The 20,331-nt window shown below is 37.2% G+C and overlaps 2 protein-coding genes across 6 annotated transcripts in view; one reads left to right on the forward strand and one right to left on the reverse strand.

Moving 5' to 3' along the window:
- The window catches only part of LOC123533418 (uncharacterized), a 283,937-nt gene that overhangs the window by 81,163 nt on the left and 182,443 nt on the right, over positions 1 to 20,331 (forward strand). The window lies entirely within an intron of this gene.
- LOC123550443 (zinc finger CCCH domain-containing protein 18-like) overlaps positions 3,897 to 20,331 on the reverse strand; it is a 76,006-nt gene continuing 59,571 nt past the window's right edge. For 3 of the 5 annotated variants that reach the window (XM_053546075.1, XM_053546074.1, XM_053546076.1), the window contains exons 15-20: positions 16,464 to 16,556; positions 14,064 to 14,315; positions 8,647 to 8,679; positions 8,120 to 8,170; positions 6,557 to 6,783; positions 3,898 to 4,715 (exon numbers count right to left, since the gene is read on the reverse strand). In XM_053546075.1, coding sequence (XP_053402050.1) covers positions 4,528 to 4,715; positions 6,557 to 6,783; positions 8,120 to 8,170; positions 8,647 to 8,679; positions 14,064 to 14,315; positions 16,464 to 16,556 — 844 coding nt within the window. In that variant the 3' untranslated portion in view covers positions 3,898 to 4,527. Of the gene's footprint in view, positions 4,716 to 6,556; positions 6,784 to 8,119; positions 8,171 to 8,646; positions 8,680 to 14,063; positions 14,316 to 16,463; positions 16,557 to 20,331 lie in introns of all 5 variants that reach the window. The other 2 variants (XM_053546073.1, XM_053546077.1) reach the window with 2 other exon arrangements.

A 20,331-nucleotide genomic window follows, 5' to 3' on the forward strand; every position in this document is an offset into this window, starting at 1 on the left:
AGATGCTTGTGAATACCATACAAAGTTGTGTGAACAACAAATGAACAGGTTTCAATAATGATACTCCACTATCCTAATACATTGTATGTTCCAATCCCCCCTGCCAAAGCGTAGCATTTTGTCATTTAAATGGCGCAGTCATCTTTTCTTGATGAAGGAAGTAAAATGCCACCCGAAGCATAATTTCAGGCATGGGTGGGTACCTGGGTAGAACCGCCTACATTCCACAAGCCAGCTGGACGGCTTCCTCACATGAAAGAATTCTACACCCCAAACGAGGTTTCGGACCCACAGTGCCGAGGAGCAAGTGATTCAGTCAGAGACCTTAACCACTCAGCCACAGAGGCCTTTTCAAATCTAAATCAGTGTTGGGCAAGTGATTATTTGAGGTTGGCCACCTAAACCAAGTGGCTATGGAGCCTTTCTAAAGGAAACATTGCCAAGTTTCCTATTGTCCATGATTATAATTATGGTATAAATGAAAACCTAAAATTTCAACAAATGCACAGTTAACAATACAAACAATATGTCCATGATATATCTACATTCTTTTTCTAAAAATAAACAGTGCAAGCATCTTCCTGACAAATATATTTAAGAATATAGGTATCATTTCATCAATACAACCTTGCACAAACTTCATATTAAATATTAGCATAAAATCCTCTTTTATATACATTTTAGCACACAGTGACTACTGTTTTTCACTCTAGTGAACACACTTTCTTTGCCATTTGAATGTACTTCAATTTTTCTTGTAAGGATTTACAATATAAATCTGCAGTCATAGTAACTGTGTTCTTGGACAGTATGTCACGATTCCTTTTGTGTAACATAATTATGTCGACATTTACTGATTCCTCAGGTAAACCAAAACATGCATAATTTACTCGGTCCATTACCTGTAAACTACATCACTCATCCATCTCATTTCTAGAATCTATGGTAACCTCACCAGATTCCTATAAACTGACAATACATCAAGGATCCACCTTTCTTATTGCCTTTACTTGAATTATTTTGTCCATTTATTCTTTCTAATTTCTTCAACCCATTTTCTTTTTCTTCTTAGCAATTGCATCTTCAACAGCCTTCAACTGTTTAAGAAGTTCTTCTCTCCTTGAGACTGTGCTCTTCTTCTTTACGGCTGCTGTGGTAGCAGCTGGTGCTGGTGCCGCTGGCGCAGGTTTTGCTGGCCCTTGGGGACGTGCTGGACCAGGGGGACGTCCAGCTGCCTTGGTAGGTGATACTGGTACTGCCTTTTCTGGCTTTTTTACAGGCTTATCTGTAAAATTATAAGAGATTTATGCCTTTTCAATATCAAAGTTGCAACACCTTTATTTTCTATAAACTTAAATCTCTCCAGTAAAATATTAAAATCTATGAGAGGATCCTTCAGAAGCAAAATTAGAGCATAGAATACATCCAAGCAAAATCATAGCAGACTTAGTTTGATTGAGTCTGTACATGAGAGGTAATGAAATGTGCAACACCTCTCACATTGAACTAGCAGAATTCTATTATAGTAAAATTGAATGTCCTCCATGATCCCCGAGAGTAGAAAATATAAAAACACTGAGTCCATGTACAGAAACATAGTATGCCAAAGTCTAGTATCAGATAGGAATAATAACTATGCAGGATCTATGAAAACATAAAAATATAGATATCTGTGTGAATAACCTACTTTTTGTTTGGTTAAAAATACTTCAAAGTTTCAAATGTATAGGTAAGTTCAGTGTGGATATGTAAAACCACAGAAGAAACTGAAGTTTTTTTTAACTAAGTGCTATTACTAGATATGACATTTTTTGATTGCAGCCATTTTGGACCATTCATGATATAATAGAACAAGAGCTGTCTCCATAGGATGACACATGCCCCCAATGGCACTTTAAATGAATAGTTATGGCCGATGTTCGAGTTTAGGACCTTTGACCTACGGAGCTGGGTCTTGCGTGCGACACGTCTTACTGTGTCACACATTTATGCGTAGTTATTTTAAAATCCATGCATGAATGACAAAGATATGGACCGGACACGCCCATCAATGCACTATCATGAAAAAAGACCTTTAACATCTAAGTGTGACCTTGACCTTTGAGCTACGGACCTTGGTCTTGCGCATGACACGTCGTCTTACTGTGGTACACATTCATGCCAAGTTATTTGTAAATCCATCCATCGATGACAAAGATATGGAACGGACACGCCCATCAATGCACTATCCCTTAATGTCTAAGTCTGACCTTGACCTTTGAGATACGGACCTGGGTCTTGCGCGCGACACGTCATCTTACTGTGGTACACATTCATGCCAAGTTATTTGAAAATCCATCCATCGATGACAAAGATATGGACCGGACACGCCCATCAATGCACTATCCCTTAATGTCTAAGTGTGACCTTGACCTTTGAGGTACGGACATGGGTCTTGCGCGCGACACGTCGTCTTACTGTGGTACACATTCATGCCAAGTTATTTGAAAATCCATCCATCGATGACAAAGATATGGACCGGACACGCCCATCAATGCAATAACCTTTAATGTCTAAGTGTGACCTTGACCTTTGAGCTACGGACCTGGGTCTTGCGCGCGACACATTCTCTTACTGTGGTACACATTCATGCCAAGTTATTTGAAAATCCATCCATCGATGACAAAGATATGGACCGGACACAAAAAATGCGGACAGACCGACAGACAGATGGTTCAAAAACTATATGCCTCCCTTCGGGGGCATAAAAAACAAAATTTATTTTTTATGGTAAAAATGTAAATATCCAATTTTCTATTTAAAATAAATATAAATTTCAATCTTACCTATCTTGGGAGGATTGGTAACAGCAGGTCTTTTCAATGGTGGGGCTTCGCCTCGGGTTCTGCTGGTCTCTTTCTACTGACAGGCTCAGGTGCTGATCCGGGGGGGCTTTAAATTTTGCTGCAAGCAGAAGTAAGTAAATGATAAATTCAAGTATTTATATCAGAAAAAGCTGCAAGCGAAGCAAGTAAATGATAAATTCAAGAGTTTTATCAGAGAATACTGTGAGCAAAAGAAAAGTAAATGGTAAATTCAAGAGTTTATATCAAAATGCTGGTGCAGAAGCAAGTAAATGGTAAAGTCAAGAGTTTTTACCAGAGAATGCTGCAAGCAGAAGTAAGTGAATGATAAGTTAGATTTTTTATAACAGGGAATTCTGAATGCATCCTGATTACATGGATCTTGTGAAAGCCCAGGTTTCCCTAGCTGTAAAAAAGAAACCGAGTTTCGCACGGACATTAAGATAACTTTCATTCCTATCGCTATAAAAATAAATTCTGATAGATCTTGGTATTTCCCAACATCAACATGGGGAGATACTTAGGCAAAACTTTTATAACTACAGCTATCACTAAAGGTGAATGTACCCCCCGCATGCACTGACACAGTACATTGCAATTTGACGCACACAAGACTGCATAATTATGTGAAAGATAAGGCGCACACAAGATTGCATATGCAGACTGTATGTACATAGTATGTTACCAAGGAACAAAGTCCCATAACTCTGCAATTTTTGTCATTGAAAGAACCTAACATGCCCCATGCACAACTACTGTTGTTACTGATTACCTGTGTGAAGTTTCATTAAATTGTGTCAAGGGGATGAAGATTGTGTCTATGGACAGACAGACGGACGGACGTTCCTACATATGGATACTTATGTGGCTACTCTTTTGTTCTCTCTATTGTTCTTTTAGCCATGTAAGAGAAAAATAGCCACATAAAAGCCTCACGGAATGAATGACATCAAGGAAAAAGTACAGTTATCTATTGTTCCTATGGCCACCTAAGTATGCAAATGTGAGCTCAGACAGACAGACGGACAGACAGACAACCTGAAACCAGTATACTGCCCCTTACAACTTTGTTGTCGGGGGTACAATAAGTCATGTTCTACCTTTTAGTAAAGATTTTTAAATGACAAAGATATTAACTAGCTAAAAGGTTTTATCAAGAAATTACTGACCGTTGTAATTTTGGGTCTTTCACTAAGGAGTATTTTAAATGGCAACTGGAAAGGTACTGTGATCAGACTAGTATAACATGTGGTAAATAGTGGCCTAGCACAGGAGTGGATGAAGTAAAGAAGTGGTAACATTGTCCGACTGTGAAACCTGTGTAATTCCAAACTCCTCCAAAAATTATTTTCTATTTTTTTTTTTTTTTGATTTAACGTCGCACCGACACGATAGGTAATATGGCGACTTTCCAGCTTTTATGGTGGAGGAAGACCCCAGGTGCCCCTCTGTGCATTATTTCATCACGAGCGGGTACTCTTCCAAAAATAACTAATCAGTATAATAGTCACATTATGTGCTTTATACCTGGCTTGCTAAAGAAACAGGGAAGCTTCTGGAATAAGAGCTTCTTCTGAATTTTGCATTATTTCCCAACTAAAATTTACTAACCAGTATTTCGGAGTAGTCGCCCACCTGAGTTACTGGTGGAAACTAAAACTAAGTTTACAAATGCACACCTTAATCACACAACTACACTCACCTTTATTAGTGTAAGTTTGATGTTTGACTTGAGCCCTGTCATTTTCAGTGGATCCTTGACAACCTTGGCTTGAGCAAGTGATGAAGGACGGCTTGTCTCCCCTGGCTTCAAACCTGGCCGACCTTGTCCAGGTCTACCTGCTGGTGGCATTCGTCCATGCTTGGCCGTGTCTAGAGTGCAGAAATAACATATTACTATTTTCCTTAACCACACAAAAACACTCAATATATATAATGTGTGTTTCATGTGAATTGTTTCGATTTCATTTGAAAATCAATAACTTAAACTACAATGTGTAAAATTTACACAGGTCATTTTTAAAACTAAAAAAACTAGATGCCCACTGGCAACATGTCGAGCCCGTCAGCTGTCAAAAGGACTGGGAGTTGCACACGACACTCTGTTGCATTGAGGCAAACATTTATGCCAAATAAAACTAGAGCTATCACAAAAGGTGATGAATGTCTCGTCCAAGACTTTATTGAAGGTAACATTGTGACCAAGTTTTATTAAGATTGGGCCCAAATTGTGACCTCTACAGTGTTAACAAGCCTTTCCTTTGATTTGACCTGGTAACCTAGTTTTTGACCCCAGATGACCCAATATGGAACTCATCCAAGATTTTATTGAGGTGAACATTCTGACCAAGTTTCATTAAAATTGGTCCAAATATGTGACCTCTATAGTGTTAACAAGCTTTTCCTTTAATTTGACCTGGTGACCTAGTTTTTGACCCCAGATGACCCAATATCGAAAACGTCCAAGATTTTATTGAGGGTAACATTCTGACCAAGTTTCATTAAGATTGGGCCAAAATTGTGACCTCTAGAGTGTTAACAAGCTTTTCCTTTGATTTGACCTGGTGACCTAGTTTTTGTCCCCAGATGACCCAATATCGAATTCGTCCCAGATTTTATTGAGGGTAACATTCTGACCAAGTTTCATTAAGATTGGGCCAAAATTGTGACCTCTAGAGTGTTAACAAGCTTTTCCTTTGATTTGACCTGGTGACCTAGTTTTTGACCCCAGTTGACCCAATATCGAACTCATTCAAGACTTTATTGAGGGTAACATTCTGACCAAGTTTCATTAAGATTGGGCCAAAATTGTGACTTCTAGAGTGTTAACAGTCATAATGTTGATGCCGCTGATGGACGTCAGACACAGGGCGATCACAAAAGCTCACCTTGAGCACTTTGTGCTCAGGTGAGCTAAAAAAAATTGCAAAAAGTTACAATATAAGCTATCTATAGTAATAACAAAGGGAAGTAATTCTAGGTTCTTGCGCATGACACTCCATCTCATAATGGTGAACAATTGTGCCAAGTTACATCAAAATCCCTCTATGCATGAAAAAGAAATGCTCCGGACAAAGTCATTCTTGTATCTGACCTTTGACCTCTAAGTGTGACCTTGACCTTAGACCTGGTTCTTGCGCATGACACTCGTGGTGGTGAACTTTTGTGCAAAGTTACATCAGAATCCCTCCATGCATGAAGAAGAAATGCTCCGGACAAAGCTGTCATTCTTTTATCCTTTGACCTCTGTGACCTTGACCTTAGACCTAGGGACCTGATTCTTGCGCATGACACTCCGTCTCATGATGGTGAACAATTGTGCCAAGTTAAATTAAAATCCCTCCATGCATGAAGAAGCAATGCTCCGGACAGTCGTTACTGAATTTGACCTTTGACCCAAGTGTGACCTTGACCTTTGAGTTAGGAACCTGAGGTTTGCGCATGACACTCCATCTCACTGAGGTTAACACTCATGCCATAATATAAATGAGATTGCTCCATGCATGTCAAAGTTATGGTCCGGACAAACAAATCCGGACGCACGCACGGACGCACATACACTGAACAGCCATTTGGACAACTATGTCTTCGCTTCCGCAAGCGGGCTCGACAAAAACTGCTCAACTTGGCTATGTAATCTAAAGTTTCTATTTCAATTTTTGAATTTGTCTGCATTCACTTTATTTGTACAGAAAATAGAAAACTTTACGTACCAGGATTAGGTCTACCAGGCTGTGGTGGTTTCTGATTATCTCGAGCACCAATGTTACGATACAGATGATCAGAGTCCGCGCTACCACTTGAGCTAGTTGACGAACTTCGACTACGGCTTCGACTGTAACTAGATCTGCTGCTGTAACTGGATCTTGATGATGATGATGAAGATCGACTCCTTGATCTGCTTCGACTACTAGAGCTGCTTGTCTTACGTTTGCGTGCACTAGTTAGAAAATAGCTTGTTTCAAATAAAGTAACCATGTCAATTAAAGCCTTCACAAAATGTGCTTCATAACCCAAATAAAAGCCTTGTTTGAAAAGGTTAAAATGGAAGTAGATAATACAATCAAGTTTCTGTTACTCAAAATGCTTTACTCAACAAGCCGCGTTCACTCAAAATAAACATGAAGTCTTGGCGTGTTTACATATATTTTCAATGTAAATAAAAGGTAATTTCTCAAAATACGATGTCTCGAAAAAATGCGCTGGTAGTTTTAATCCAAACATGAGTAAAACCCGTTGATGTCTCAATCACTCAAAGAGGTCAGCAAACTGTGCTACCGTGTTTCGACATGTGTTTTCACTTATTATGTCAATTTCATATAATCCTTGAAAAAAACTGTTGTTTACCTTTAACATGTGTGAAAATAATAACCTTAGTGTGATGTAAATTAAATTGAGTGATTAAATGTTTAATAACACTTTCCGGTGTTAACCTAACATTATCCCTAGTCAACTAGACAGATTATTGTATGCGGTCGCTCGAAAGATGCGTTGACTTGAAATTATTAGGTAGTCCCTTAGTTCTTCTAGTGATCACAATTTGACTGTACTCACTGTAACCTTTTTAGTTTCAATCTGAGATATATTTTTATAACCATTCATGAAAGAGTTATGTTTCTTCAATTCATTACTTCCTCACTTTTCTATATATAATTGTAGAAAATCAAAATAAATTTCATGTAGAGAAGTCAAAGTAATTGTATTTAATGTTCAAAAGTGCAAAAGAAGTGAAGTAACTTTACAATATTGCAGACAACACATCATTTTATTATGGTATAATTTGTACCAAGTTATTCAAATATCAATTCATGCATAAAAAAGTTATACCTGGAAAAATGTGACCTTGACCTTTGAGGCAGGGGTTATGGGTGTTATATACTATACTGCCTAGGCTTTTTATGAGGAACATTAATATTTTGTTCTAATTTATATCGAAAGCATGTTGCATGACAAAGTTCTTGGCCTAACACGCACAAACATAGGACAGACACACAAGCACATGAACTGGGATAACGCTATATGCCTATTATTAACCCTAAGCCCGCTGGCGGCAGATGATTCTGCCTTTGCGACCAGTGCAGACCAAGATCAGCCTGCACATCCATGCAGTCTGATCATGGTCTGCACTGTTTGCTATTCAGTCAGTAAATTTTCAGTGCAAACCCCTTTGAATAATAAATGGTATGATCCAAATTGAAAGATGGACCAGTCCATTATAGAAATACAGCAGGGTAGGGGTTAAATGGTGAGGAAATAAAAGTGATGTTTTAACTTACACTGGTTTTGGTTTCCCTTTGTCTTTAGTTAAAGCTGACTGTGGTAAGGGCCTGGAATGAAATGTTTACTTCATATAACTTTTATGATTCATATCTAACAAGACCCAATACCTGGCTGATCATATGGGTCACATTTGTGAATCTTGTACTACTGCTAAAAATAAAATTCTACAAACATTTAAAACTTAAAGTCCACAAATTCATGTTATATAAGATGAAACAGAATTTTATGCTAACAAAATTAATCATTTCATAGTCTTAATATAAAAACATTATTTCAAATCAGCCAACAAGAAATGTTTGTTTGTAACTTATGTTTTAAAAAAACTTATTAAAAGTTTAAACCAGATGAAATGCTAATCATTCAATGTGCTTGTGAAAAAAAAGAACAAACAGTATATTAACTCTACATTTTGACAATAACAGGAGCAGTGTATGTGTAACAAGCAAACACAAACAGATCAAGGTTTTAGCTTTGAATAACTGTATCTTAAACATTCATAGGTTCATTAGAAAAATGCCATTACCTGTCTCTTGTTTTGACTGCCATCTGGAATTTTCTGAAACACACAAAGCAGGCAAGCATCTAGCAACAATCATGACACAGTCACATAAAACAGGTACACAATTCACACACAGTGCTCCAGCCAATTTGACAAGCACCAAAAACTAATCATAAGTTTGATGTTTCAGATACTACAGACTGGGTATTTTTCAAACGGCTTTTCAGATACTATAGACTGGGTATTTTTCAAACGGCTTTTCAGATACTACAGACTGGGTATTATTCAAACTGCTTTTCAGATACTACTGACTGGGTATTTTTCAAACGGCTTTTCAGATACTACTGACTGGGAATTTTTCAAACGGCTTTTCAGATACTACAGACTGGGTATTTTTCAAACGGCTTTTCAGATAGTACTGACTGGGTATTTTTCAAACGGCTTTTCAGATTCTACTGACTGGGTATTTTTCAAACAGTTTTCAGATATTACAGACTGGATATTTTTCAAACGTTTTTTCAGATATTACAGACTGGGTTTTTTTAGATACAACAGACTGGGTATTTTTCAAACGGTTTTCAGATATTACAGACTGGATATTTTTCAAATGGCTTTTCAGATACTACAGACTGGGTATTTTTCAAACATTTTCTTTAGATATTAGACTGGTTATTTTTCAAATGGTTTTCAGATATTACAGACTGGTTATTTTTCAAACGGTTTTCAGGTATTACAGACTGGGTATTTTTCAAACTGATTTTCAGATACTACAGACTGGGCATTTTTCTAACAGTTTTTCAGATACTACAGACTGGGTATTTTTCTAACAGTTTTTCAGATACTACAGACTGGGTATTTTTCAAACGGTTTTTCAGATATTATAGACTGGTTATTTTTCAAATAGCTTTTCAGATACTACAGACTGGGTATTTTTCAAACAGTTTTTCAGATACTACAGACTGGTTATTTTTCAAACGGTTTTCAGGTATTACAGACTGGGTATTTTTCAAACAGTTTTTCAGATACTACAGACTGGGTATTTTTCAAACAGTTTTTCAGATATTACAGACTGGGTATTTTTCAAACTGATTTTCAGATACTACAGACTGGGCATTTTTCAAAATGTTTTTCAGATACTACAGACTGGGTATTTTTCAAACGGTTTTTCAGATATTATAGACTGGTTATTTTTCAAATAGCTTTTCAGATACTACAGACTGGTTATTTTTCAAACAGTTTTTCAGATACTACAGACTGGGTATTTTTCAAATGGTTTTACAGATACTACAGACTGGTTATTTTTCAAACGGTTTTCAGATATTATAGACTGGGTATTTTTCAATCTGATTTTCAGATACTACAGACTGGGTATTTTTCAAATGGTTTTTCAGATATTACAGACTGGGTATTTTTCTAACGTTTTTTCAGATATTACAGACTGGGTATTTTTCAAACTGTTTTTCAGATATTACAGACTGGGTATTTTTCAAACAGTTTTTCAGATACTACAGACTGGGTATTTTTCAAACGTTTTTTCAGATATAACAGACTGGTTATTTTTCAAACGGGTTTCAGATATTCTAGACTGGGTATTTTTCAAACTGTTTTTCAAATACTACAGACTGTGTATTTTTCCAATGTTTTTTTCAGATACTACAGACTCCGTATTTTTCAATTGGCTTTTCAGATACTACAGACTGTGTATTTTTCCAATGTTTTTTCAGGTACTACAGACTGGGTATTTTTTAAACGGCTTTTCAGATACTACAGACTGGGTATTTTTCAAATGTTTTTTCAGATACTACAGACTGGGTATTTATGAAATGTTTTTTCAGATACTACAGACTGGGTTTTTTTCAAACGGCTTTTCAGATACTACAGACTGGGTATTTTTCAAATGTTTTTTCAGATACTACAGACTGGGTATTTATGAAATGTTTTTTCAGGTACTACAGACTGGGTATTTTTTAAACGGCTTTTCAGATACTACAGACTGGGTATTTTTCAAATGTTTTTTTCAGATACTACAGACTGGGTATTTTTCAAATGTTTTTTCAGATACTACAGACTGGGTACTTTTCAAATGGCTTTTAATTAATCTTTAGTTATATAGTAGTCTTATTGCTCTCATTAAAAATTCATGACTCTGGTAACCATGAAATCATTAATTTTTGTGGGGGACTAATTTTCGTGGTCGTCTAATACTAATTGATTCCCAGCAAAGAAGCAAAAATACCCATTAATTCCATATTCATAATTTGAAAGCCATGAATTTATATCCCAACAAAATAGCTGTTTTGGCCAAAACAATGTAATTTCATGTATATCATTCCACAGAATGCTAGTAAATATAGTTCAACCTCTCTAAAGCAAACAGCACATGAAAGACTAAAAATCTCTCTTACTGAGGTTGTCTCTCCACAGAGGTTGATTTACAAAATGAAAACTTGTGTTTAGAAAGTAAAGATGTGTCCCTGTTGAGAGGTGTACACTATTCTGAAAAGTCGTGAATAGAGTTTATACCGTATTCATGTACACTGTAAATTTGGAGCAATATTGTGTACCCAATATCAGCAAAAATAAAACCCTCATAAATAATACCCAATCTACAGCATAATGAATACTGCAGAAGCAAAGTAAAGGGAGAAACTAACTGTATAATATAAAGGGAATCTACCACACCCGTGAGTTCTGAACAAGGAAATCCTGAGGTTGCGATTTTGCCCAAAATTGAAATTCTACCAAATTTTTTGACATGTCTCAAACTGAGGATGGAATTTCCTTATAACCACAACTTAACTGAAATGGCAAATTTATTTTCTCACCAATTAAACATCCTGTTTTATTTATACCTAATTACCTACTATTAAAAACATGTATCATGCCATTACAATGATGTCAACTGTAAATCGTTGACTCAAATACCACTGCTATCTGACACTGTGTAAAATAAATTCAGTTAATTTTTAATGAATAAGACAAAACAATGCTCTCAAATGTTAAAAACATAGAGAATTTTTTGACTTGAGTGAGACAAGCATTGTGAGGGAAAATTACCTCACAACAGTATTTCATTCCAAATATTCCGTCTCATAGGTGAGGTAATGCATAAAACACATGAATCATGCAGAAACCAATACTGTCATATAAGCAGGAAATAATTTTATAATACATAATTCTAGTGGAGGTTGTACCAATGCTCTTATGTATATGCAATATGAGAAAATACTGTGAAATCACAAATATCATAGTTTAATTTTCATGGATTTCATTGATCTATGAATAAAACAAGAGGGTCATGATGACCCTGAATCGCTCACCTGAGTAATATGAGCCACATGTTTAAAATGGCACACTGATGCTAAAATATTAGGAAGTAGGTCACATTCATGGTCAATGAAAGTCAGTTTTAAGATCGATGTGCAAAAACTGTACATGTCATCCAAATTTCAAGGCTGTATCTTAAAAAAAGAGAAAGTAGGTCAGTAGGTCAAGGTCACAGTCAAGTGATCCCAAATCGCTTGTGGTTATCAGTTAATTATAATTAAACAGTCTAGGAAATATAATCTGATAATTTTTTAAGTATCTATTCCTATATAACTCATATAACAAGTCACCCCCAGGGGCATAATTTGAACAATCTTGTTAGAAATCCACTAGGCAATGCTACATATCAAATATCAAGGACATAGGCCTTGAACTTTCAGACAAGAAGATATTTTTCTCCCTATATAAGTCTATGTTAAATTTGGGACCCCCAGGGCTGGGCCTCTTTTTCCCCCAGGGCATAATTTAAACAATTTTGGTAGAGAACCACAAGGCAATGCAACATACCAAATATCAAAAGCCTAACCCTTGCAGTTTAAGGCAAGAAGACTTTTAAAGTTTTTTCCTTTATAAGTCTATAAAAAACTTGAGACCCCCCGGGGCAGGGACTCTTTTCACCCCAGGGTTATAATTTGAACAATTTTGGTAGATGACCACAAGGCAATGCTAAACACCAAATATCAAAGGCCTACGTCTTGTGGTTTTAGACAAGAAGATTTTTAAATTTTTTTCCTATATAAGTCTATGTAAAACTTGTGAACCCCGGGGAGGGGCCTCTTTTCACCCCAGGGGCAAAATTTGAACAATCTTCATGGAGGACCATAACATGATATCAAATGCCAAGTATCAAGGCTCTACGTCTTGCGGTTTTGGACAAGAAGATTTTTAAAGTTTTTCCTTTATGTTGCCATGGCAACCAGAGTTCTGCATGGAATTCAATTCTTAGAATAATTTTGAAAGGGGGCCACCCAAGGATCATTCCTGTGAAGTTTGGTGTAATTCTGCCCAGTGATTTTCAAGAAGAAGATTTTTTAAGAAATTGTTGACGGACGCACGGCAGACTACGGACGACGGACATTGAGTGGTCACAAAAGCTCACCATGAGCCTTTGGCTCAGGTGAGATAAAAAATGAATTCCTTACAAATAAGAGATATTCCATTCATTTTACCTTAAGAAAATGGAAACCCTCAGATTCATCAGAAAACTAGAGCTGCTTTTGAGAAAAGCGAATGTCTCCCACAACTGCCTAATCATCTAAATAGCAAGTCAGCCTTTATATACTGTTTACTTACTACAATTCAAGGGTCAGAACTTCAAAATGCCTGGACCGATTTGCCTCATTATCGAACTTATCCGAGGTCTTATGGTCAAACACATTTTGTTCAAATTTGGTGAAGATCGGATGAGAAACGTTCAACTTAGTGCAGACAAGAGCAAAAAGGCCGATTTTTTGGTAATTCAAGGGCCGTAACTCCAAAATGCCTGAACAGATTTGGCAAGTTATCGAACTTGGCCAAGGTCTTATGGTCAAACACATTTTGTTCAAATTTGGTGAAAATCAAATGAGAAATGTTCAACTTAGTGCAGACAAGAGCAAAAAGGCCGATTTTTTGGTAATTCAAGGGCCATAACTCCAAAATGCCTGAACAGATTTGGCAAATTATCGAACTTGGCCAAGGTCTTATGGTCAAACACATTTTGTTCAAGTTTGGTGAAGATCTGATGAGAAATGTTTGACTTAGAGTGCATACAAGCTTTTTGACAGACAGACACACACACATACAGACAGACACACACAGAGACTGGAGTAAATCAATATTTCTCCCACACCACTTTTTGGTGGGAGACATAATAAAATGATTTCACAGTACCAGAAAGGGAAGCAAATATATACATGAATCTTCACTAAGTATTTGTGTTATGATTTAAAGCCTGCACTTCAATGCAATTGTAAGTATTTGCATTCACCCAAATGTTGATAACTGATAAATCTAGGCCCTTCATGATGAAGCTTGATTATTATAATAGCAACAGGAGAGAACACATACTTCTTTTTAGCAGCAAAACCTGTGAAAGAATGGAATAAATTCTGTTATGACAGTGTATAATTTACCTCTGTGGCTGGGGAGGAGGAGCTGCTGCTTTCTGTGGTGGTGGTCTTTTACCACGCCCAACATCTGCTATCTGCTGCCCTAAAGACCTGCCTACTGGTGGCTGTTTCCCTGGAGCAGGGGCATTTCCTCTGACTGGTTTAGTTGGGGAACCTTGAACACCACTTGGTCTTGAGTTTGGTACTCCGCCAGGACGCCTCTCCCCACCTCTGCCTCCTCTACCTTGAACTGTCACAGAACTTTTGGGAGGCTCACTGAAAATTATCATCAATACTCATGAAACAGACTTGGGAGGGATGAAATATCTGCTTAGGTTTTAAGTCATACCAACACAAAGTAATTCATATAGTGTTTCTACAGCTCAGATAGTGCAGGAAGACCCAGGTGCCCCTCTGGATATTGTTTCAGACATATGCCTGGGCAGAATCATCAACATTTCACAGGCTAGCTAGATAGCCTCCTCACACAGGTAAGACACATGTGGTTAAAAGTCAGTGATTAAACACTTGGCCATGGTGGCCACCCACTGCAAGGCATGGTCACTTCTTTGTTAATCCTAACAAAAATTGAAATTATTAACAGGTATGAAATACTCTGTTAGAAAATAAAAAGTAAATAGAGTTTTTTGGTAGTCTATCTACTGTGAACCTAAGTTATATTTACTAAGGTAGTACCTTTGTTCTTTATCAAAACAGTATACTTCTATTAACCTCTTAAAAATAAACAGTAATAATCACACTCAAACAATAACAAGAGGACCATGATGGTCCTGAATCGCTCACCTGTCCCCACATAACCAAGTTTTGAACTGAGTATGACGTCGTTTTTTTCTATTATTTGACATAGCGACCTAGTTTCTGAGCTCATGTGACCCAGTTTTGAACTTGACCTAGACATCATCAAGATAAAAACTTTGACCAATTTTTATGAAGATTCATTGAAAAATTTGGCCTCTAGAGAGGTCACAAGGTTTTTCTATTATTTGACCTAATGACCTAGTTTTTGAAGGCATGTGACCCAGATTTGAACTTGACCTAGATATCATCAAGGTGAACATTCTCACCAATTTTCATGAAGATCTCATGAAAAATATGGCCTCTAAGAGAGGTCACAAGGTTTTTCTATTTTTATAAGTACTGACCTAGTTTTTGACCGCACGTGACCCAGTTTCAAACTTTACCTAGATATCATCAAGGTGAACATTCAGACCAACTTTCATGAAGATTCATTGAATATGGCCTCTAGAGAGGTCAAAAGATTTTTCTATTTTTAGACCTACTGATCAAGTTTTTGACTGCAGTTGACCCAGTTTCGAACTTGACCTAGATATCATCAAGATGAATATTCAGACCAACTTTCATACAGATCCAATGACAAATATGGCCTCTAGAGAGGTCACAAGGTTTTTTATTATTTGACCTACTGACCTAGTTTTTGTCGGCACGTGACCCAGTTTCGAACTTTACCTAGATATCATCAAGATAAACATTCTGACTAACTTTCATGAAGATCCATTGAAAAAGATGGCTTCTAGAGAGGACACAAGGTTTTTCTATTTTTAGACCTACTGACCTAGTTTTGGACTGCACGTGACCCAGTTTCGAACTTGACCTAGATATCATCAAGATGAACATTCTGACCAACTTTCATAAAGATCCCATGAAAAATGTGGCCTCTAGAGAGATCACAAGGTTTTTTTTTTTATATGACCTACTGACCTAGTTTTTGAAGGAACGTAACCCAGTTTCGAACCTGACCTAGATATCATCAAGGTGAACATTCTGACTAATTTTCATGAAGACTCATTCAAAAGTATGGCCTCTAGAGAGGTCACAAGGTTTTTCTATTTTTAGACCTACTGACCTAGTTTTTGATTGCAGTTGACCCAGTTTTGAATTTGACCTAGATATTATCAAGATGAACATTCAGACCAACTTTCATACAGATCCAATAACAAATATGGCCTCTAGAGAGGTCACAAGGTTTTTTTATTATTTGACCTACTGACCTAGTTTTTGTCGGCACGTGACCAAGTTTCGAACTTGATCTAGATATCATCAAGGTAAACATTCTGACTAACTTTCATGAAGATCCATTGAAAAAATATGGCCTCTAGAGAGGTCACAAGGTTTTTCTATTTTTAGACCTACTGACCTAGTTTTGGACTGCACGTGACCCAGTTTCGAACTTGACCTAGATATCATCAAGATGAACATTCAGACCAACTTTCATAAAGATCCCATGAAAAATGTGACCTCTAGAGTGGTCACAAGCAAAAGTTTACGGATGGACGGACGATGGACGCTGCGTGATCACAAAAGCTCACCTTGTCACTTTGTGACATGTGAGCTAAAAATGCAAGCACTTTTCATATACAACTGCATTTAGAAGGAATTTTTTACTTTGGTTTAGCCTGGGTTGAAGGTCGCCTGACTGGATGGTTCCCACCAGGTACTGGACGCCTCACTCCTCGCCTAGGTATGGGTGAACGAGACCTGGAAAAGAAACAAATATATATACCGCTACCAGAAATCACCACTCTTCAATAAATCTTATTAAAATTAATTTTAATACCAAAAACACAAAAATCAGCTTTCACCCAAAAAGATATTAATTTACTGGTGAAATTAAACAAGAGGGCCATGATGGCCCTATATCGCTCACCTGTTATCATTGCTCTTGAGGACAAGAAGGCCCTCAGAAAAAATATCTAAGTCCAAAGGACAGGAACAACATGGAAGAAATTTAACCAAAAAGAAAGAAAAAATCTTACAAGGTATAGATATGTCAAAATACACCTAAAAATTGGAGGTACCATCCATATTGTACCACAGAAAAGTGGTCTCGGTTTTTCCCTACGGCCAATAATAAAAATGTTACTAAAAATAAGCTATTTATAGTAACGTAAAAGGGAAGTAATAAAAAATAATAAAAATATTGTAAGTGAACACAAGAAGGATCTGCCAAATAAATCTGTTGACATAAATGAAATTTCAGATCAGTATCTTCATTAATTACGGAGATATACCCATTTTAATTTGAAATTAAGGGAGGTAATTTGACATAAAATCAGTCCATAGTTATCTACCCTGATTGTCTCAGTCCAACTAATAACAATAATTAATTTTCAAATAAGTCCTATAAGTATTTACTGATATAAATCCAGTTTGATTACAATCAGGGGAGGTAATCAGATATAAAATAACTCTGGAACCTACGAATGGATCTGATTTGTCATGGAATCCAAGATTTATTGTTGTTGAAGATATTTTTGAAGTTTGTATCAAATAAAACCATAAATGAAGTCTCTATATGGCTGCAAAAGTCAAAATAGCCAATTTTGGACCTTTAAGGGGCCATAACTCTGGAACCCATGAAGGAATCTGGCCAGTTTAAGAAAGGAAGTAAGATCTTGTGGTGATACAAGTTGTGTGCAAGTTTGGTTAAAATCAAATCATAAATGAAGCTGCTATTGTGCAGACAAGGTCAAAATAGCTAATTTTGGCCCTTTCAGGGGCCATAACTCTGGAACTCATTATGAAATCTGGCCGGTTCAAGAAAGGAACCGAGATCTTATGGTGACACAAGTTTTGTGCAAGTTTGATTAAATTCAAATCATAAATGAAGCTGCTATTGTGCAGACAAGGTCAAAATAGATAATTCTGGCCCTTTCAGGGGCCATAACTATGGAACCCATAAAGGAATCTAGCCAGTTCAAGAAGAACCAAGACCTTATGGTGATACAAGTTGTGTGCCAGTTTGGTAAAAATCAAATCAGACAAGGTCAAAATAGCTAATTTTGGCCCTTTCAGGGGCCGTAACTCTGGAAACCATAATGGGATCTGGCCAGTTCAAGAAAGGAACCCTGACCTTATGGTGATACAAGTTTGGTTAAAATAAAATCATAAATGAAACCACTATCGTGCAGACAAGAAATTGTTGACGCACGCACGGATGGACTGACGACGGACGAAGGGTGATTACAAAAGCTCACCTTGTCACTATGTGACAGGTGAGCTAAAAAAAAGCAAAGTAGAGTTATGGGACCTACACAGTGCATGTCAGATCATGACAGTGAACAAGTGTGTAAAGTTTCAATCCATTCCCATTAGTGGGTACTGAGATACCAGCTTACATACAAAACCTTAACCAAGAATTTCTAAGTCGAAAAAGGGGCATAATTTTGTAAACAAGAGGGCCATGATGGCCCTATATCGCTCACCTGTTATCATTGCACTCGAGGACAAGAAGGTCCTCAGAAAAAAATATCTAAGTCCAAAGGACAGGAACAACTAAGGGAAGAAATTAAACCAAAAAGAAAACAAGAGGACCATGATGGTCCTGAATCGGTCACCTCTTCCCACATGACCCAGTTTTAAGTATGACATCGTTTTTTTTTTCTATTTTTAGACCTACTGACCTAGTTTTTGACAGCACGTGACCCAGTTTCGAACTTGACCTAGATATCATCAAGATGAACATTCAGACCAACTTTCATACAGATCCCATGAAAAATATGGCCTTTAGAGAGGTCACAAGGTTTTTCTATTATTTGACCTACTGACTTAGTTTTTGATGGCACGTGACCGAGTTTCGAACTTGACCTAGATATCATCAAGGTGAACGTTCTGACCAATTTTCATGAAGATCTTTTGAAATATATGGCCTCTAGAGAGGTCACAAGGTTTTTCTATTTTTAGACCTACTGACCTAGTCTTTGAAGGCACGTGACCCAGTCTCGAACTTGACCTAGATATCATCAAGATGAACATTCTGACCAACTTTCATAAAGATCCCATGAAAAATGTGACCTCTAGAGTGGTCACAAGGTTTTTCTATTTTTAGACCTACTGACCTAGTTTTTGACCGCACGTAACCCAGTTTCGAACTTGACCTAGATATCATCAAGATGAACATTCTGACCAACTTTCATGAAGATCCCATGAAAAATGTGACCTCTAGAGTGGTCACAAGGTTTTTCTATTTTTAGACCTACTGACCTAGTTTTTGAAGGCACGTGACCCAGTTTCGAACTTGACCTAGATATCATCAAGATGAACATTCTGACCAACTTTCATGAAGATCCCATGAAAAATGTGACCTCTAGAGTGGTCACAAGGTTTTTCTAATTTTAGACCTACTGACCTAGTTTTTGAAGGCACGTGACCCAGTTTCGAACTTGACCTAGACATCATCAAGATGAACATTCTAACCAACTTTCATAAAGATCCCATGAAAAATGTGACCTCTAGAGCGGTCACAAGGTTTTTCTATTTTTAGACCTACTGACCTAGTTTTTGACTGCACGTGACCCAGTTTCGAACTTGACCTAGATATCATCAAGATGAACATTCTGACCAACTTTCATGAAGATCCCATGAAAAATGTGACCTCTAGAGTGGTCACAAGGTTTTTCTATTTTTAGACCTACTGACCTAGTTTTTGACTGCACATGACCCAGTTTCGAACTTGACCTAGATATCATCAAGATGAACATTCTGACCAACTTTCATGAAGATCCCATGAAAAATGTGACCTCTAGAGTGGTCACAAGGTTTTTCTATTTTTAGACCTACTGACCTAGTTTTTGACCGCACGTGATCCAGTTTCGAACTTGACCTAGATATCATCAAGATGAACATTCTGACCAATTTTCATAAAGATCCCATGAAAAATGTGACCTCTAGAGTGGTCACAAGGTTTTTCTATTTTTAGACCTACTGACCTAGTTTTTGACCGCACGTGACCCAGTTTCGAACTTGACCTAGATATTATCAAGATGAACATTCTGACCAACTTTCATGAAGATCCCATGAAAAATGTGACCTCTAGAGTGGTCACAAGGTTTTTCTATTTTTAGACCTACTGACCTAGTTTTTGACCGCACGTGACCCAGTTTCGAACTTGACCTCGATATCATCAAGATGAACATTCTGACCAACTCTTATGAAGATCCAATGAAAAATGTGACCTCTAGAGTGGTCACAAGCAAAAAGTTTACGGACGGACGGACGGACGCACGCACGGACGGACGACGGACACTGCGCGATCACAAAAGCTCACCTTGTCACTTTGTGACAGGTGAGCTAAAAAATTCTTACAAGGTACAGATATGTCAAAATACACCTAAAAATTGGAGGTACCATCCATGATGTATCACAGAAAAGTGGTCTCGGTTTTTCCCTACGGCCAATAATAAAAAAGTTACTAAAAACAAGGTATTTATAGTAGCGTAAAAGGGAATTAATTAAAAACAAGAGCACCGCCTTG

This window comes from Mercenaria mercenaria, chromosome 6, assembly GCF_021730395.1.
Source record: "Mercenaria mercenaria strain notata chromosome 6, MADL_Memer_1, whole genome shotgun sequence".
NCBI lineage: Eukaryota > Metazoa > Mollusca > Bivalvia > Venerida > Veneridae > Mercenaria > Mercenaria mercenaria.